The sequence below is a fragment of the Macrosteles quadrilineatus genome, unplaced genomic scaffold (genome assembly GCF_028750875.1).
Source record: "Macrosteles quadrilineatus isolate MER2022 unplaced genomic scaffold, UCM_ALF_1.0 Scaffold_3__2_contigs__length_128488019, whole genome shotgun sequence".
In the NCBI taxonomy this organism is placed as follows: Eukaryota; Metazoa; Arthropoda; class Insecta; order Hemiptera; family Cicadellidae; genus Macrosteles; species Macrosteles quadrilineatus.
The window spans coordinates 18266823-18281597 of record NW_026542596.1 but is presented as its reverse complement, the minus strand read 5'-3'; the positions used below and the strand labels follow the sequence as shown (position 1 = coordinate 18281597).

The 14775-nt window shown below is 35.1% G+C and overlaps 1 protein-coding gene across 1 annotated transcript in view; it reads right to left on the bottom strand.

The window, feature by feature from the left end:
• Positions 1–1542: 1542 nt before the first annotated feature.
• Positions 1543–14775, bottom strand: part of LOC128988526 (teneurin-a-like) — a 207535-nt gene continuing 194302 nt past the window's right edge. The window contains exons 32-42 of the mRNA XM_054409902.1: positions 13846–14118; positions 12799–13107; positions 12111–12262; positions 11618–11785; positions 10823–10964; positions 10532–10663; positions 9935–10192; positions 6823–7000; positions 5716–5959; positions 4719–5064; positions 1543–4362 (exon numbers count right to left, since the gene is read on the bottom strand). Coding sequence (XP_054265877.1) covers positions 4042–4362; positions 4719–5064; positions 5716–5959; positions 6823–7000; positions 9935–10192; positions 10532–10663; positions 10823–10964; positions 11618–11785; positions 12111–12262; positions 12799–13107; positions 13846–14118 — 2523 coding nt within the window. The 3' untranslated portion in view covers positions 1543–4041. The remainder of the gene's footprint in view (positions 4363–4718; positions 5065–5715; positions 5960–6822; positions 7001–9934; positions 10193–10531; positions 10664–10822; positions 10965–11617; positions 11786–12110; positions 12263–12798; positions 13108–13845; positions 14119–14775) is intronic.

Genomic DNA, 14775 nt, shown 5'->3' with positions numbered 1-14775 from the left:
CAGTTCCAAGATTACTATTGGGTGAAGATTTTTCTGAAACTTGTTCTTGATAATTGAGATTTAAGGTATACTGACTTAGCTAAATCTGGACAGCTATTTGACAGCTACAGTTTGTATGAATGTCAGAATGTCATACAGATTAGCTAAGAATCGTCCATGGCCAAGTTCAGTAAAGAGGTTTCATATTATATACACAGGGTACACATATAGTTTCGTAGCATTGCCTTTCTGTATATTAAGTGTATTCCATTTAATATGACATGGATCCCTAATTACTAGGCTACAGTTTAATGTTTGTTTGCAGAACTTTGTATTCACATCTCTCATTTCTCACACAACTGATAAAAATAAACAGAGGTAATAAAAACATCCATTAAATTTGTTAAAATCTATTTCTACATAAAATTGATTTGGCAGTTCAGAAATTATTAAAAAATGTACAATAAATAAATAATTACAATCGTACGACAAAAAAATCCACGAATACAGAGTATGCTATACATAGGTAACATGTAATATCAAAATAACACTGACATCTGAAATATCAATTAACATAAAGTTACAGTCCATATTCCACCGATACAAAAAATACTTAAGGGTTTTATATGGTAACATGTTATAAGAAGCTGTGTAAAGATTCCACATTCCCACTTCAGGAATATGACATATTCCAGAAAAAACATAAAGTGAATTACATTGCGTATGTCAGATATACAGTACATGTGCGGGAACTCCGATGCCATTACATTATAAACAATTGACAATACTTGTGTAATAGTCGATACACACACTAATCTGTAACTGTCTCATGGGGTAGGAATGTTTCTGATAAAAATATCTTTCTGAATTAAACAAAATATGATTAAATATGGTAAATCACTCGATGGGTGTTTCTGGCCTTCAAATTAGAAAAAAATGCAATATGACTATTTATTGGATTTTCTCACTGGATTAAGCACATGCATAAACAGTTGTAAGTTCAAACAACATTTATTTTAGTTTAACATGTTTCAGAAAAAAATGAATTGTACTTTTAAGTAAAGAAATAATATTAAAAAAACTACTTAATGTCTTGAAAGTTGAAAATTGTGATTACTTTGGACGGATAATTTGATTGTTTGCGTTCCTACCTAAAAAAAACAAATAAAAAACAAACAAAAAACAACGTAACTGCTAAGAACACAGAAACACCCATCAAGTTAAATTCCTTTTGATGCAAAATGTAATGAAATAAGGATTTTAATTTCTACAAAATTGGAATTTCTAAGATGCAAAGGGAACTCTAGCATCTAACTGATCTGGGGGGCCTCTAGTATAAAATTATATGCAAATAAGGCTGTACTCTGTAAGCTTGTCAATAATACACGTTAGTCAACACATATGAAAACTGATCAGTCGTCACATAATCTAGGAGCAGACCGAGGGAAACTAACTGTTTACAACCATTCTTTCGTCCATTCAAGAATAACATATATACTCTCTCATCTTGATTTATCCAGGGAAAAATCAGTATATCAATATCACAATATCACTATAGTTTGGAAAACCTGTTAGGGAATAAGAAGGTAGTTTGAGTGTTTGAAACGAGTTGCGGGTTTCAGGAGGTAGAGAAGATGAGTTGGTTGAGTTAATGTTGTCAAAGACTTTTTAGAGGTATATTAAAAAAATAACGTTCAGGAGTATGGTTGGCCATTGATTAGGTCTCAATAAATCAAGATTTTTTTACACAAATATTTCAGTCTCATTAGAGAACTTATTGACTTAGTCTGCACATCCCTTCTGACTAAGATGCATACAATATTTAATCCCTAGGTAAAGTCTGGAAAAGATGGCAATGATAAATAGATTCTTATATGATTGAAGTACTGATCATTCTCCTGAATACACCAAGAAGAGGAAAGTAAATAAATTTACTAAACATTTATTAGAGAAAACAAATGGATGCAGTTTCAGAGAGCAACATCAATGAAGGAAACATCTGACATCTATTGTAGGACTAAAGTGCATTGTACACAGACAAAGAAATCTCATGACAGACCTTTGAAGAATCATTAGGAACACAGTACTTTGAGACAAACAAAAATATTCAATGTAAAATCAATGTTAGGAGATTAGTTTTAGTAACTAACAAATTTCTCTTCTGTTTTCTGATTTTACGGTGTCTCAAAACATTATTCACAGTTGCATGTATGAATGTCTTCATATACAGCTTTTATTGTGATACCTCAAATCAAAACTATTACCATAAACAAAATTAGGAAACTGATAAAACATTTTGGAAAATTATTTGAACCCTAAATATCCGTAAACAAGAATAGTTATCACTAAAAGATAAAATTTTACCATCCTAAAAGGAAATTAGGTAACACAATCAAGATAATCAGTAGCCTAAAACATTTACAATAAAATACATATACAAATATAATATAATACAATAACAATAGTCGGATATCAAATACACTAATACAAAAAGTAAAAAATAAAAGAAGTTCAGTAAATACATGTGATGTAATGAAACAATTTAAAAAGTTATTTCAATGCAATGTGTTCTAAATAAATAACAAATTTGAGATCAATAGCAAAAACTAAAAATTAGGAAGTTGAAAATTTGATCAAACTACTCAAACTAAGCCTCTTTAACAGTCTAAATGATTTTGGGAACGAGGTAAACATATAACATATATATATTTATATATTCTAAGTCTTGTTACATATAAATAGAAACATTACTTAAATAATTCCGTTTTCACACCATACACACTCGAAGATTCACACACTCATTCGACATAGGCCTGACAAAATATTCTATTTTTACATAATTCTCTGACAATATTAATACTTTTATTTACATAAGCTCTAAAAAATCATCACTCTGTATAAAACGTTAAATTTTCCTTTCACTCGCTCATTCAAAAGTCATTTGAGTATATTCCTTATATCGTGAATCGAGTAAATTTGAGTAGAAAACATATATTGTGCAACAACTGGAATATAGATTCTGACAAAGACGGATTGTACATGCTCTACGGACACCGACAACTGATAAAAATATTGGTCAAGCTTACATGAAACATACCATGCATATATTACACGTACTCGCCCAGAAAGGCATTTTATCACTAATAAATTGATATTCTAAAACGCTTATTTTAAATAGGCAATAATGATCATAAAAATATACTTTGATTTTAAGGACAACTTTAGGATTCAATGTAGCGCACATTTTGGTATATTTACAATTCACTAGACGCTCTCTATGAATGTAATGATCAGAATTCAAAAGCTTGAAACGGTTTATTCGAGGTAACGTCGTTTCTCCAGCATTTCTCTTTACAAAGGGTTGTGATTTTAAACGATTCCAGTTGTTGCGTCATATACCATAATGAAAGTACGAAAGGCTGATACAAAGTTCTAACGTAGTTATCAATATACAGACTTATACACCTAACTTATCTTTAAACAGGCTTTAGACAACAGTGAAATCAAAACACTTCAGCACCATTCAGAGGGACCCCAAGCTGAAACGACTCTTACAAAATTATTCTGTTTCAGAAAAATACTTTGACCGATAAGTACCATTCGTATATCTAGATATAGATAAGGCTAGACGATTAAAAGATATCTTTTTATTTACACAAAGGTAACAAAGAACAACATTATGGTGTGGATTGGACAAGCACTCATATAAAATTAATCGCTATTTACAAATATCTCATAAAAATTCGAGAAAATCTCAAACGTTCTCGGGAATGTAGTGTCGACTCGATTCTGACGTCATACATCAGTAAATTGTTTTTTCAATTTAAATAAGTTAAATCACATCAAAGTCTCAGAAAAGAGAACCATCGTCAAAAAATACTATCACAACTCATTCTGTACGTAGTTCAAAAGTGGAAGCGAAAATGTTAGGAGTTAACCTTAAGAACATTGTTACGTTTTCGTTCACAAACCGAAAAAATTTGTTGTGACTATTCGTAGCACCTTAAAATCATATTTTGCTTCCACTATTGTCTAGCGCCATGTTAAACTCTACCCTGTGTACTATCGCCGACTTTGGGCCTTCTTGACAAACCTAATGTTGTACGGATCCTCAGCCAGTTCTGGATATCTGTCTACGTCTCGGATATATTCCCCATCATATCCGGTTGCTGCTCCCAGCTTCAGTATCTCGTCAGCCTCTTGTTGTGACCAGTCCCACGCTGCGGGGACGTTGTTGCGCAGAGCGTCACGTTCTCGATGCCACGCCTTGCGCAGGGCTGCTGTCTTGCAATGGTGCAGCAGCCTCTGGCGTTCCCGCGTCAGTGTGGTTCCGTAGCGCAGGTTTATCACTGCGTTCGGACGGTGTATTCTCACATCAAGAACCTGCAATGGGAGTTAGAAGAATTATTAGAATATTAAGGAATTAACAATGTTACTCTAGTATATAAATAATTCAAAATGGAAGTTTCTCATTAATAAATCAATTAGCAAAAATATAATTTTTTATTACTTAAGTTATAATGCTGTTATAATACCTTTATTGATTACGGTAATTCTTTTGCTTGGGTCGTTGTAAAAAAAATCATAATTGTGATACCTAAAATTATTTAAAACTTGTAAGTAAAAAATAAAAAAATAGCAATCCTAAAAACACAAACAGCAAAAATACTAGTTTTGTCTTTTAAAGTATGAATAGCTCTTGCCAAAACTAATATTAAAACTGATATCAACCACTCTACCTTCCCAGATCCAGCTTCACCGTCTTTCTCGTGGAAAGTCGTGTTGAACTGGGATCCGAAGCGCTTGAGCTGTGCTCTGTCTTCAGACGCTCGCCACGCGTCTTCCTTCACAAAGTGGAACGCATCTTGCAGCGCCCCGTGTGCAACTAGAGTGAACGGTAACAGGAACGTGTTGTTGAAAACAGACGTGATGACGTCTCTGTAGATGGCGTTTGCTGTAGGAACACTATGGACGACCGCCCGGTTGCCGGCTTGACGCGAGACTAGGATCCCTCTTCCAAATGGAGGCTCTGAGGAAGAACCTGGCTGTAGCAGCCAGTTCTGTATGTGCTGCGACGTCATGCCACTGTGCAGAATAAACATACTGTTATAATTGTAGTGTAATATCATAATCTCCTTTTTTTAACAATGTATAGACATCAGGAATTGATGTTATTTTCAGAATTACCAACAGTGGAGTTATGTCTTTGAACCTAGAGCTGTCCCTTTTTTTGTATAAATGAGGTAATCATTCTTGTTGTGTCCAAGCCTACAATTTGCTTTGACTTTCAAGGTCCATGTACCTATCACTAAACTTTAAGAACGTTTGTTCGGATAACAGTTTTGGCAATAAATAGAAATAGACATACCAACTAAAAATGAACGTAGTTGAATGGAGCCACGGCAGTGTACTGGTGTAAATAACTGATTTCTTTCTAATACACCAATGTCTATAAAGCCAAACAGAAAGGAAACATTGCATATAATTGGGCTTAATAAATGATCCTGGCTAAAGAAACGGCCGATCCTAATCAAAAGCTGATAAAGCTACGAAGATCATCCACTGCGTTACATACTCTGCATTCATATTCAGCTTAAAATAGTTCAATACTACACAAAGTATATCACTCAGTCCGTGAAATAATTGCTTAAGCTATTGACTCATGTTTTTGATAAAACTGAACATCGTGGCTTCAACATGCATAGTAGTTGATAATTTATCCTAGTTTCAACTCACTAGACAGACTTGGTCGGCTGAGCTCGGCTGGACGCTAGTGCCGGACTGAGAGGATCTAGTCTCATCTTAGCCTCTGGGTGACTGAGGGAGCTGAGCCCTCCTGTCATCATCTTCTGGCTCAGTTGAGAGTAGAACCCTGAGGTGACTCTGAACTTGTCAGTCTGAGGGACGCCTTGCTGCTTGGATAACTGAGGAGCTAAACTTGACAAGTCATAGCCAAGCCGCGACAACCAGCTCTCTTCATCTGCAAAATAATTTATATGATTGTCATTTAGTAAAATACACACTAAATTTTATGCAGAAAAGTTGATGCCAAGACTTTTGAAAATTAAATTATTTGAAAGAAGTCAAACACAAAAATCTGTTTAAGATGCAGATACTGAGGGAGAGATTAAAAGCCAGATGTTTCTTTGGATTGTACATATTTTAAGGAAAGAGCAGAACTTAATACCGTAGTAAAAACACAAACAAAAAATGTATCGAGTTAAGTTCCAGGAGACAGAAGACTAGGCTGGAAAGCAAAAAACAAGACCAGGATGGAAGGATATGAGGAAGTTTGGAAAGATGCTGCTGAATGAACCTACTGGAGGGGCTGTGTTGATGAGGCCAAGATCCAAATGTGGTAATGAGTGGCCACTCATAGGAGATAAGTAAATATAAAGAAATTAATCATCATCAAAACTTTCAAAAGCTATGTAAAGTCATGAAAAAAGATGAAATCCTCTTATCGAATCATATTATTTACATTATTAATTTGGATTAGAAGTTTAACATTTGTTCATTCATAGTATAAGAGTATGTCTTTGTATTTATGTAACTTAAATGACAATTCTGAAGGGCACACTAATGGCAGGTGAGTTGTTGGTTCAGTCGGTAGCGCAACAAAATATAAAACCGGGACAGAGAGGTTTGCCTCCCTGAGCTGCCACTTCAAATTGATCTTTATATTTCATTCTTGTTCTGTACTAGCTCACCCCTGCTTTGCTAGAAACATTTCACGCTTACCCTTGACGCCCACGTGAACACACAAAGTCAAGGTTAAAAGAGACCTCTAACTTCTTCAAAAAGAGCACCAACCGTATTGAATATTACAGAAGACGCACTTACCAGCAAGATGTCTCTGCGCCTGACCGACGTTGATGGGGTCGTTGCCGTTGAAGCGGTAGAGATGCAGCTGCCTCGGGTTGGTCACTCTGTTGAGTACGTCCTCCCACATTGGAGACATCCATTGACCAATGAGAGGGTCGTAAACCTTCCCTCCGGACATGTGAACCAAAGATGTCACCTGCAACACCCGACCATTATTTTCTTGTGGAAAAAAACTTGTGTCATGTCAGGGGTGTTTGCCAATGCCTATATGCTACCTAAAGTGTAACTCACATTGTTATAGTCAACTTAACAACATACCATTCAAGTAACATAATCATTATTTCCCACTAAAGGCTGTAAAAAAGAAATCTAAGATAAAAACTGTTATATTGGATTGGGTAACAACAGGTATCAAGGTTTCTAGCAAAAGAAAGCGTGAGTTGCATTGGCAAGCCAAAACCAGTACTGACCCAATTTTTCTTAACTATGTAAAGTCTTATAAAAAGATATTTCGTAAAGTTGTAAACAGTTCTAAAAAAAGGTCTAACAGCAAATATATAAATAATGCATTAAATAAACCAAAAGCTATGTGGAAAGTTGTAAATAACGAATTAGGCATTAGAAAAGAGGATAGTTGTGGCAATCATATTTCATTAAAAGTCTCTAATAATGAATTAATTGAAGACCAAAATGTTGTTGCCAAAACTTTTAATTCTTTTTTTTTGAATGTTGTTAATAGCTTAAACTTGCCAAATCCTATTGTAAAGGGTGTCCATCCAAATATGAAAATATCTGTGGATATAAAGGGGTGTTCACTGTACAACTTTGAACCAACCAACAAAAATGAAATTTTAAAAATAATATTTTCTTTGAAAAATAAGACATCGGTGGGTTGGGATGAAGTTCCCATTTCACTCATCAAAGCAGTAGCAAATAAAATTGCTGAACCCCTCTCAGATATAATTAATAAATGTTTTGAATGTGGTATTTTCCCGGAAAAATTGAAATACTCTCATATTACTCCGATATACAAAAAAGGGGCTAGAACCGATATAAATAACTACCGCCCAATATCTGTTTTAAGTAATTTTTCAAAGATATTTGAAAAAGTTATCAATTTCCGGCTAGTAAACTATTTTAACAGCAATGATTTGTTTGATGAAAAACAGTTTGGGTTTAGAAAGACATTCAGCACCAACAGTGCACTGATTGAATTTATCAATGATGTTACAAAGGCTTTGGACAGGTCTGAAACTACTGCTGGTGTTTTCTGTGACCTGTCTAAAGCCTTTGATTGTGTGGATCATTCAATTTTGCTTTCTAAATTAAAAGACTATGGTATAAAGGGTAAAAGTTTTTCTTTATTAGACTCTTATTTACAGAACAGAAAGTATAGAACAATAGTGACCAAAAACGGTGTGAAACATATGTCAAACTGGAATTTATCTAATTATGGTGTACCTCAAGGGTCAATATTGGGCCCTCTGTTTTTCCTGATCTTTATTAATGACCTTCCAAAAGCTATTGGCAGAGATTTAATCTTATTTGCTGATGATACAACAGCAATCATAAGAGAGGATTCAGTAAATAACTTAATTGTATCAATAGAAAACACTTTGGATTGTATGAAAAATTGGTTTACAGATAATGGTTTAAAGCTGAATATTGATAAAACTCATATAATTAAATTTTCTTTAAAAAACAATGTAATTCTTGATAAAATTCCAAATTTAGTAGAATCTCATAGATTTTTGGGTGTATTGCTTGATACTCATATTAATTGGAAGATTCACATAGATAAGATGAAAGGCAAACTAAGATCTATTTCTTTTGCTTTCTTTCACCTGATAAACTGTGTACCTCAGGATACATGTATCACAGTTTACTATGGATACGTTGAATCCATCTTGAGGTATGGAATCATACTGTGGGGAGTGTCAACAGAAGTTAAATCCCTACTAATTTTACAGAAAAAAATTATTAGAATCTTAACCAAATCAAAAAGGAGAAAATCATGTAAAAACCTGTTTAAAAATCTTAGAATTCACACCATTTTTGGATTATACATAAATGAAATTCTAAATTGGATACATAACACTAAGGAAAATTTGTCAGATGTAGTCAAATTTACACATAATTATAATACAAGGAATAAATATAATTTCAGATTACCACATCACAAATTGACGACTTTTAGGAACAGCCCTCAATATATGGGACTTAGATTGTACAATGAATTACCCTTGTATCTTAAAACTTTAAATGCTACTCAATTCAAAGATAAAATAAAAGATAAAATAATTGAGAAAGCCTACTATTCACTTGACGAATTTTTGGAGAACCCTATAATGTAGATAAAAATTCTCTGATATCCTACATGAGTTTATTTTAATTATTTTAACTATTAATTTTACTATAAAATACATCACTATGACGAAACACCTGTTCTTATGTATGAAATGTACTTTATAAAGAACGTATTGTGTAAATAAAATATGTCTTATGTCTTATGTCTTACATAGTTGTGTTGCATGGAGTGTTGTTAGGTTTTAGTATTTTCTGTTTTTTTTTTATAATAATTCTGACAGCTAAAAAGGCAAGTTATATTGACTTAGTAATATGAACATGAAGCAATACTGAATGGTGGAAACAGTGTGACTGATGTAGAAATATAACGATTCAATATTTAACAACTTGTGTGTTTGGCCTTATACACATATTTTGATTTTAGATTCCATTACATCAAACAACTCTTATAAGCTGTATTCGCCAAGGCCTCACTATTCAGCTCAATTTCAAATAACTAGCAAAATATAAACAAAGTAAACCAGAGCAAATATAAACATTGTGCTTTACTTGTTGTTGCAATGTATACCAAATAATATTTAATTTCTAAAGCTCCACCTAAACTTTTGATTCTCCCGTCCTGAGAGAATTTTAAGGAAATTAATTAGCCAAAGTATTGGCCAGGTTCATTAACTACCTTTGCTAACAATTTCTGCTTAGCTCAGTGGTTGTTGCATTTACCAAGAAAAGACATAGAAATAGACAAAAACCCTTTGTAATATTACAGATCAAAATAGTATTTCCCCAAAAAACTAAACACATAAAAGTATCACAAAGATTTTACCTGATCCAAAAGACCTCCGCAGAAGTCCACAGGAAGGTAGAGGTACGGGTTGGAGTCGTACACAATGTGGCCGTAAGGGGACCTCATGATCTCCCGAATGCCTTCACCATATTGGTTAAACACCATGACTGGCGTACCACACTGGTCTGTGGCGATGTAGTACTTGTGGCGGTAAACTTGGGCAAAGATCAGGTGTCCTCTGTCGTCATACACCAACGTCATCAACTTGCCATCACGGGGACTGTAGATCTGGGAAACCTACAACATTGTTGTTGAACAGAATTACAATATTTGGTCAGGGTTGGATTTTAGCATACACCATTAAGAATATAATTGTAAGAATATGTGAGTGACTGGGTAGCTGGGTATGTGAGTGGTTTTAGTGCTCAATTCTGAAAGTTGCTTATTTTAAAAGCAAGACCATTTCCAGATCCAGATACCATTTGTCATTGGGGCTATGAGTTAATGATATTATCTAAAATCAAACTTGTTGTTAGATAGTAATTTTAATAGTTTTAATAAATATAAAACCATGGGCTTTTTTTAATCATGTAAACAATTTTGTAAAAAATCTGTTTGAAATCATTGTAGTTTTACCTCGTTAGGCCTCTGGTGATTGGTGTAGAAGAACTGTGTGACATTTCCATAGTTGTCCTTCCTCGTGGCGAGTCTGTCCAAGTGATCATAGTAGTATCGTACATCAAACCTCCCTCGCTTGGTGGCTCTTATCTGGAAATAACAACCAAAATCAATAATCATGTACATTAACACTTCTTCTTCTTAAGTGTAACAAAATAACAAATGTTGGAAATGAAAAATATGGTTGTGCCAGTGTTTTCTTTGGAAAGGAATAGGTTTCAAAGCAACATGTTCGACATAAGTTCTCACCAACAATCCCTTGGCATTGTAGTGGAATTTCTCCTCTCTTGCGTTCTGCACCACCAAACCTCTGTTGTCATATCTGTACATTCCGTCACCGAGCTTCACTATTCGATCCATCACGTTGTACTCCATTGGGATTGTGTTTGCCCTACAACAGACAGTACAACATGTAAGTAAAACCTTAATAATTTAAAATGAAATTGGTAAATTTTAAGCTTCACTTCATGATTGAGTACCGGTACTCAAAACCAATCATCATCCAATTATGCTAAAGTTGAATAACAAGACGGATTTTTCAAGGGTCTTGCTTGAGCCACTATATTGGTCAGATATGTCCATTATGTTTTCCTACCCTCTAGTTTTTGTAAATAAAAGAAATCGGTAACTGACCACATTTTGGGAGGCTAATATAAGTTGAATATTGGTCAATGACAAGTGTAATGGAGTGGGACAGCCAGTCTAGCTTTGTTACTAAATACAATCAGCTTTTTCTTTGGCCCGGACTATTCGTTATATCCGTTATAAGCCTAATGTTCAAGGAAAGCTTGGTCCAGTTTTGAACCTTAGCTACATCACTGACTTTTCTTATGGTTGTACCTACAACCTTTGCTGTTGCAATATGGAACAATTATTATACCTACAGCAAGTATTACTATAGTTCGGCCGCTTAGAAAGCGACCTCCTCCAGCATTGGTTTAGCATTAGCGAGCAGGTCGTTTTCTAAGCGGCCGAACTATAGACCAATTTAATCCTATACAATTAAAATATTGACATATACAACACTGTCCGTAGGTTGCACACCTGTATGTAAGATGTAGCATGTTTCCATTGTTGTCATACTTGAATCCCCAAGGTTCCTGGGCCTCCACTGCTGCCAACTGTCCATCGGGGTCGTATGTCAAGTTCTTGATGTTGGTATACATGTTGACACCTACGTTCCGGGTGTAAGTTCGGGTTTGGCTGACGCGACTGAAAAAAAGGAATTTTTAAAATAAGTTTATTCATTGTATTTATAAAAATTTTGAAGTAACTTGTAATAAAATTAGTAAATGTCAATGAATATTAAAAAAGTTACGGCTGGAAGGTTTAAACTGGGATGGACATGTATTCAATTCCACTTATTACTTTTATAGTTTTCATTAACTATTTAAAACATCAAAAGAGCACAAATAATTCAAGTTATGGTGGCAAAACTAATCTTAATTGTACTTTAGAGGTTTGACATAAGTCTCAGTTGCAATTTGGTGCCTAGGCTTCCCTGGAAGTTACAGATAATTTTTCAAGATAAACTCACTTCCTAGAGTCGTAAGCAAACTCCATCCGGAACACTTCGACCGTGTGGATGGTTACGGAGACTGAAGCTACTTGAAAGTATGAGTTGGTGACTCGGCTGAACACAGCTGTCCCGTCAGACAGGGAAGTCTCGTTGTCTTGGGGCCAACTCAGCTGTGACAAATGATGAGATTTTACATAATTTATGCAATATATGTTATGTTTATATTACAATAAAAACTGTGAAAGCATGATTATTATAAGTAATTTTTGTCATAGAGTCCAAGATTCATGTGAACAGTGTAGTTTTGTTGTACTTCTTGAGTGTGAATGAATTATTTCTCATTTACCAAGCCTTCTCATACCAGCAACCACTTTATAGAACGATGTGTAATACTAAATGGAATATTTCAAATGTAAGAAACATTTTTTGTTATGTTTTTAAGCAGGCTCCATGCTAGAACAGTCAGCACCATTGATTACTGTTCAATTAGACACTCAACACTTTAATGCTACTTAAAAGCAAACGTCTTTAACAAAAACCAAGACCTATGAGTATGTTGGGAAGAAAGATGATGAAAGATGGGAAGAATGATTCTTGTCTTACCCTATGATAGTAACATGTTGTTATCTCAAATAAAGAATATATAACTATGAATAATATGGATAAACAAAAAATACATTAGTATATCTTCCTTTTGCCTACTTACCGTGAACTGACCCAGTTGCTGTTTAGCCCCTGTCCGAGCATTGTATTGCACCACGTGCTCAGGTAGACTCTGTCCTCCGATCCTTCCTTGAACAGAGATGACTCGGAAGTTGTCATCGTACTGGTAGGTGAACTTGGCGTTGCTCAGGCCAGTCTTGGGACTGTAGTCCAGTCGCTCCTCCTGCAGTAGTCCGCCACTATACTGGTAGTCCCACCGATACTCAAAGTCCTTCTCTGTGTGCAGAATCTGACTAGGCAGGTTGGTGTTGGGAACATGCTTGATCTGAGTCACTCCGTCGCCATGAACAACCTGGTGGGGAAAATATATAAATAAGTTGCAATTGGTAGATGGGATTGATTCAATAGGTTCAGTAACAGTCGACACACATTTGTATCTCAAGCTCAAGCACGGCCACCTTTAACTCCAGGCCGCGGCCTGGTAGAATTGGCAACGTCGCAAGTGGTGTTGTTTAGCGCCAGATATCTCATGATAACATGGCAGACAGGTGACACCAGCTCATTAATCCGGGTATTATTAATTTAAATTTAAATGTATCAGGGTGTCCACAGAAGATTCGTCATTAATTTCCATGACTATCCATGACCATTTACCATTGATTTCCATGACTCACAAACTTTCCCGGAAAATTATAATATTTAGCAACCCATAAGGCCAATGAAAGTTTTGACTTTCAATTAATTTTTTTTACGTAATTAGATTTTGTTTGCAGTCTTTAATTATTACTTACTTATTATTATTTACATCATTCAAGGAAATCGTCGAAGCCGTTTTCAAGATCTTTGTGCAAGCAAGCATACAAGCATACAAGCAAACATTGCTCATATAAGAGTAAAGGATATCAATATAAGATAAGTGTAGAATAGACATGATCTGTGCAGCTTTTTTACTGTTTAACATCAGCTGAGTTGTGAAGAAGAAAGAGGAGATGAGAATGAGATAGCATAAAATTGAGGAAGATTTACTGTGGAGAGGAGGAGTTGGTGGAAGGGTAGGAGGAGGATATGCATGTAATGACAAACCACCTACCTCAGCCAGTTGGTCAGAGTTGTGGTATCTGTACAGTACACGAGCACCATCCCCTGGATAGACAGTCTGTAGGAGATGTCCCCCGTGGGTGAAGTGCTGGAGGTATGCTCGGGTGGACCCTGGGGGAGTGTATGTGTAACGTATGAAACCGATGGACGGCTGTGCTGAAAACGAGTGACGTGTTCCAGACGGCAGCATTACGTGACGTAGGCCTCCCAGCTCATCATACAGCAGTGTGAACTTGCGACCACTCGGCAGGGTTATGTGACTGAGCTGTGAGACAGGATGGTACATATCATAAATAGATAATTTACAAATGTATGAAGTTTGTTCAAATATTTGAAATATTGAAGCTAAGAACGTTACACAATTAATTACAAGACATTATTATTAAAAGCGAAGTTCACAATAGGACAAATTGACCAATACTTTTGGTTAGACAGAAAAATAAATATACAGTACCGGTACCTTAGAACTTAACCAAGAAGAAAATTAATTTAAAAAATATGGAAGCAAGTGGAGATGGGACAGTGTACAGAGATTGGAGGTGTTCAACAGAAAAACTTAAGGAACACTACCGGGTGGTACTAGACCACATCTACAGAGGAATGTAAGGAGTATGAGTTGATAAAAGTAAATTAATTTTTCCTACAGTTACCTGACAAAGCAGGCTTCCTTGCATTGATTATATCACACAAAGTAGCTAATTGATGCATTTACTTACTTATGTCATACTCATATTTACTTTGCTACACTCCAGTATTCCAACCAAAAACACAAAACAGGATGCCTAATTTTAAGTTCAAACATCTCAACCTCTATAACTTGAGCATTGAGGATGGGCATTTTGTGAATGAAAATGTTAACTATTGTACAGTAGGTATTGAAAAACAGTATTGTTTTCATTTTACTAACTATTTTTAGTATTGT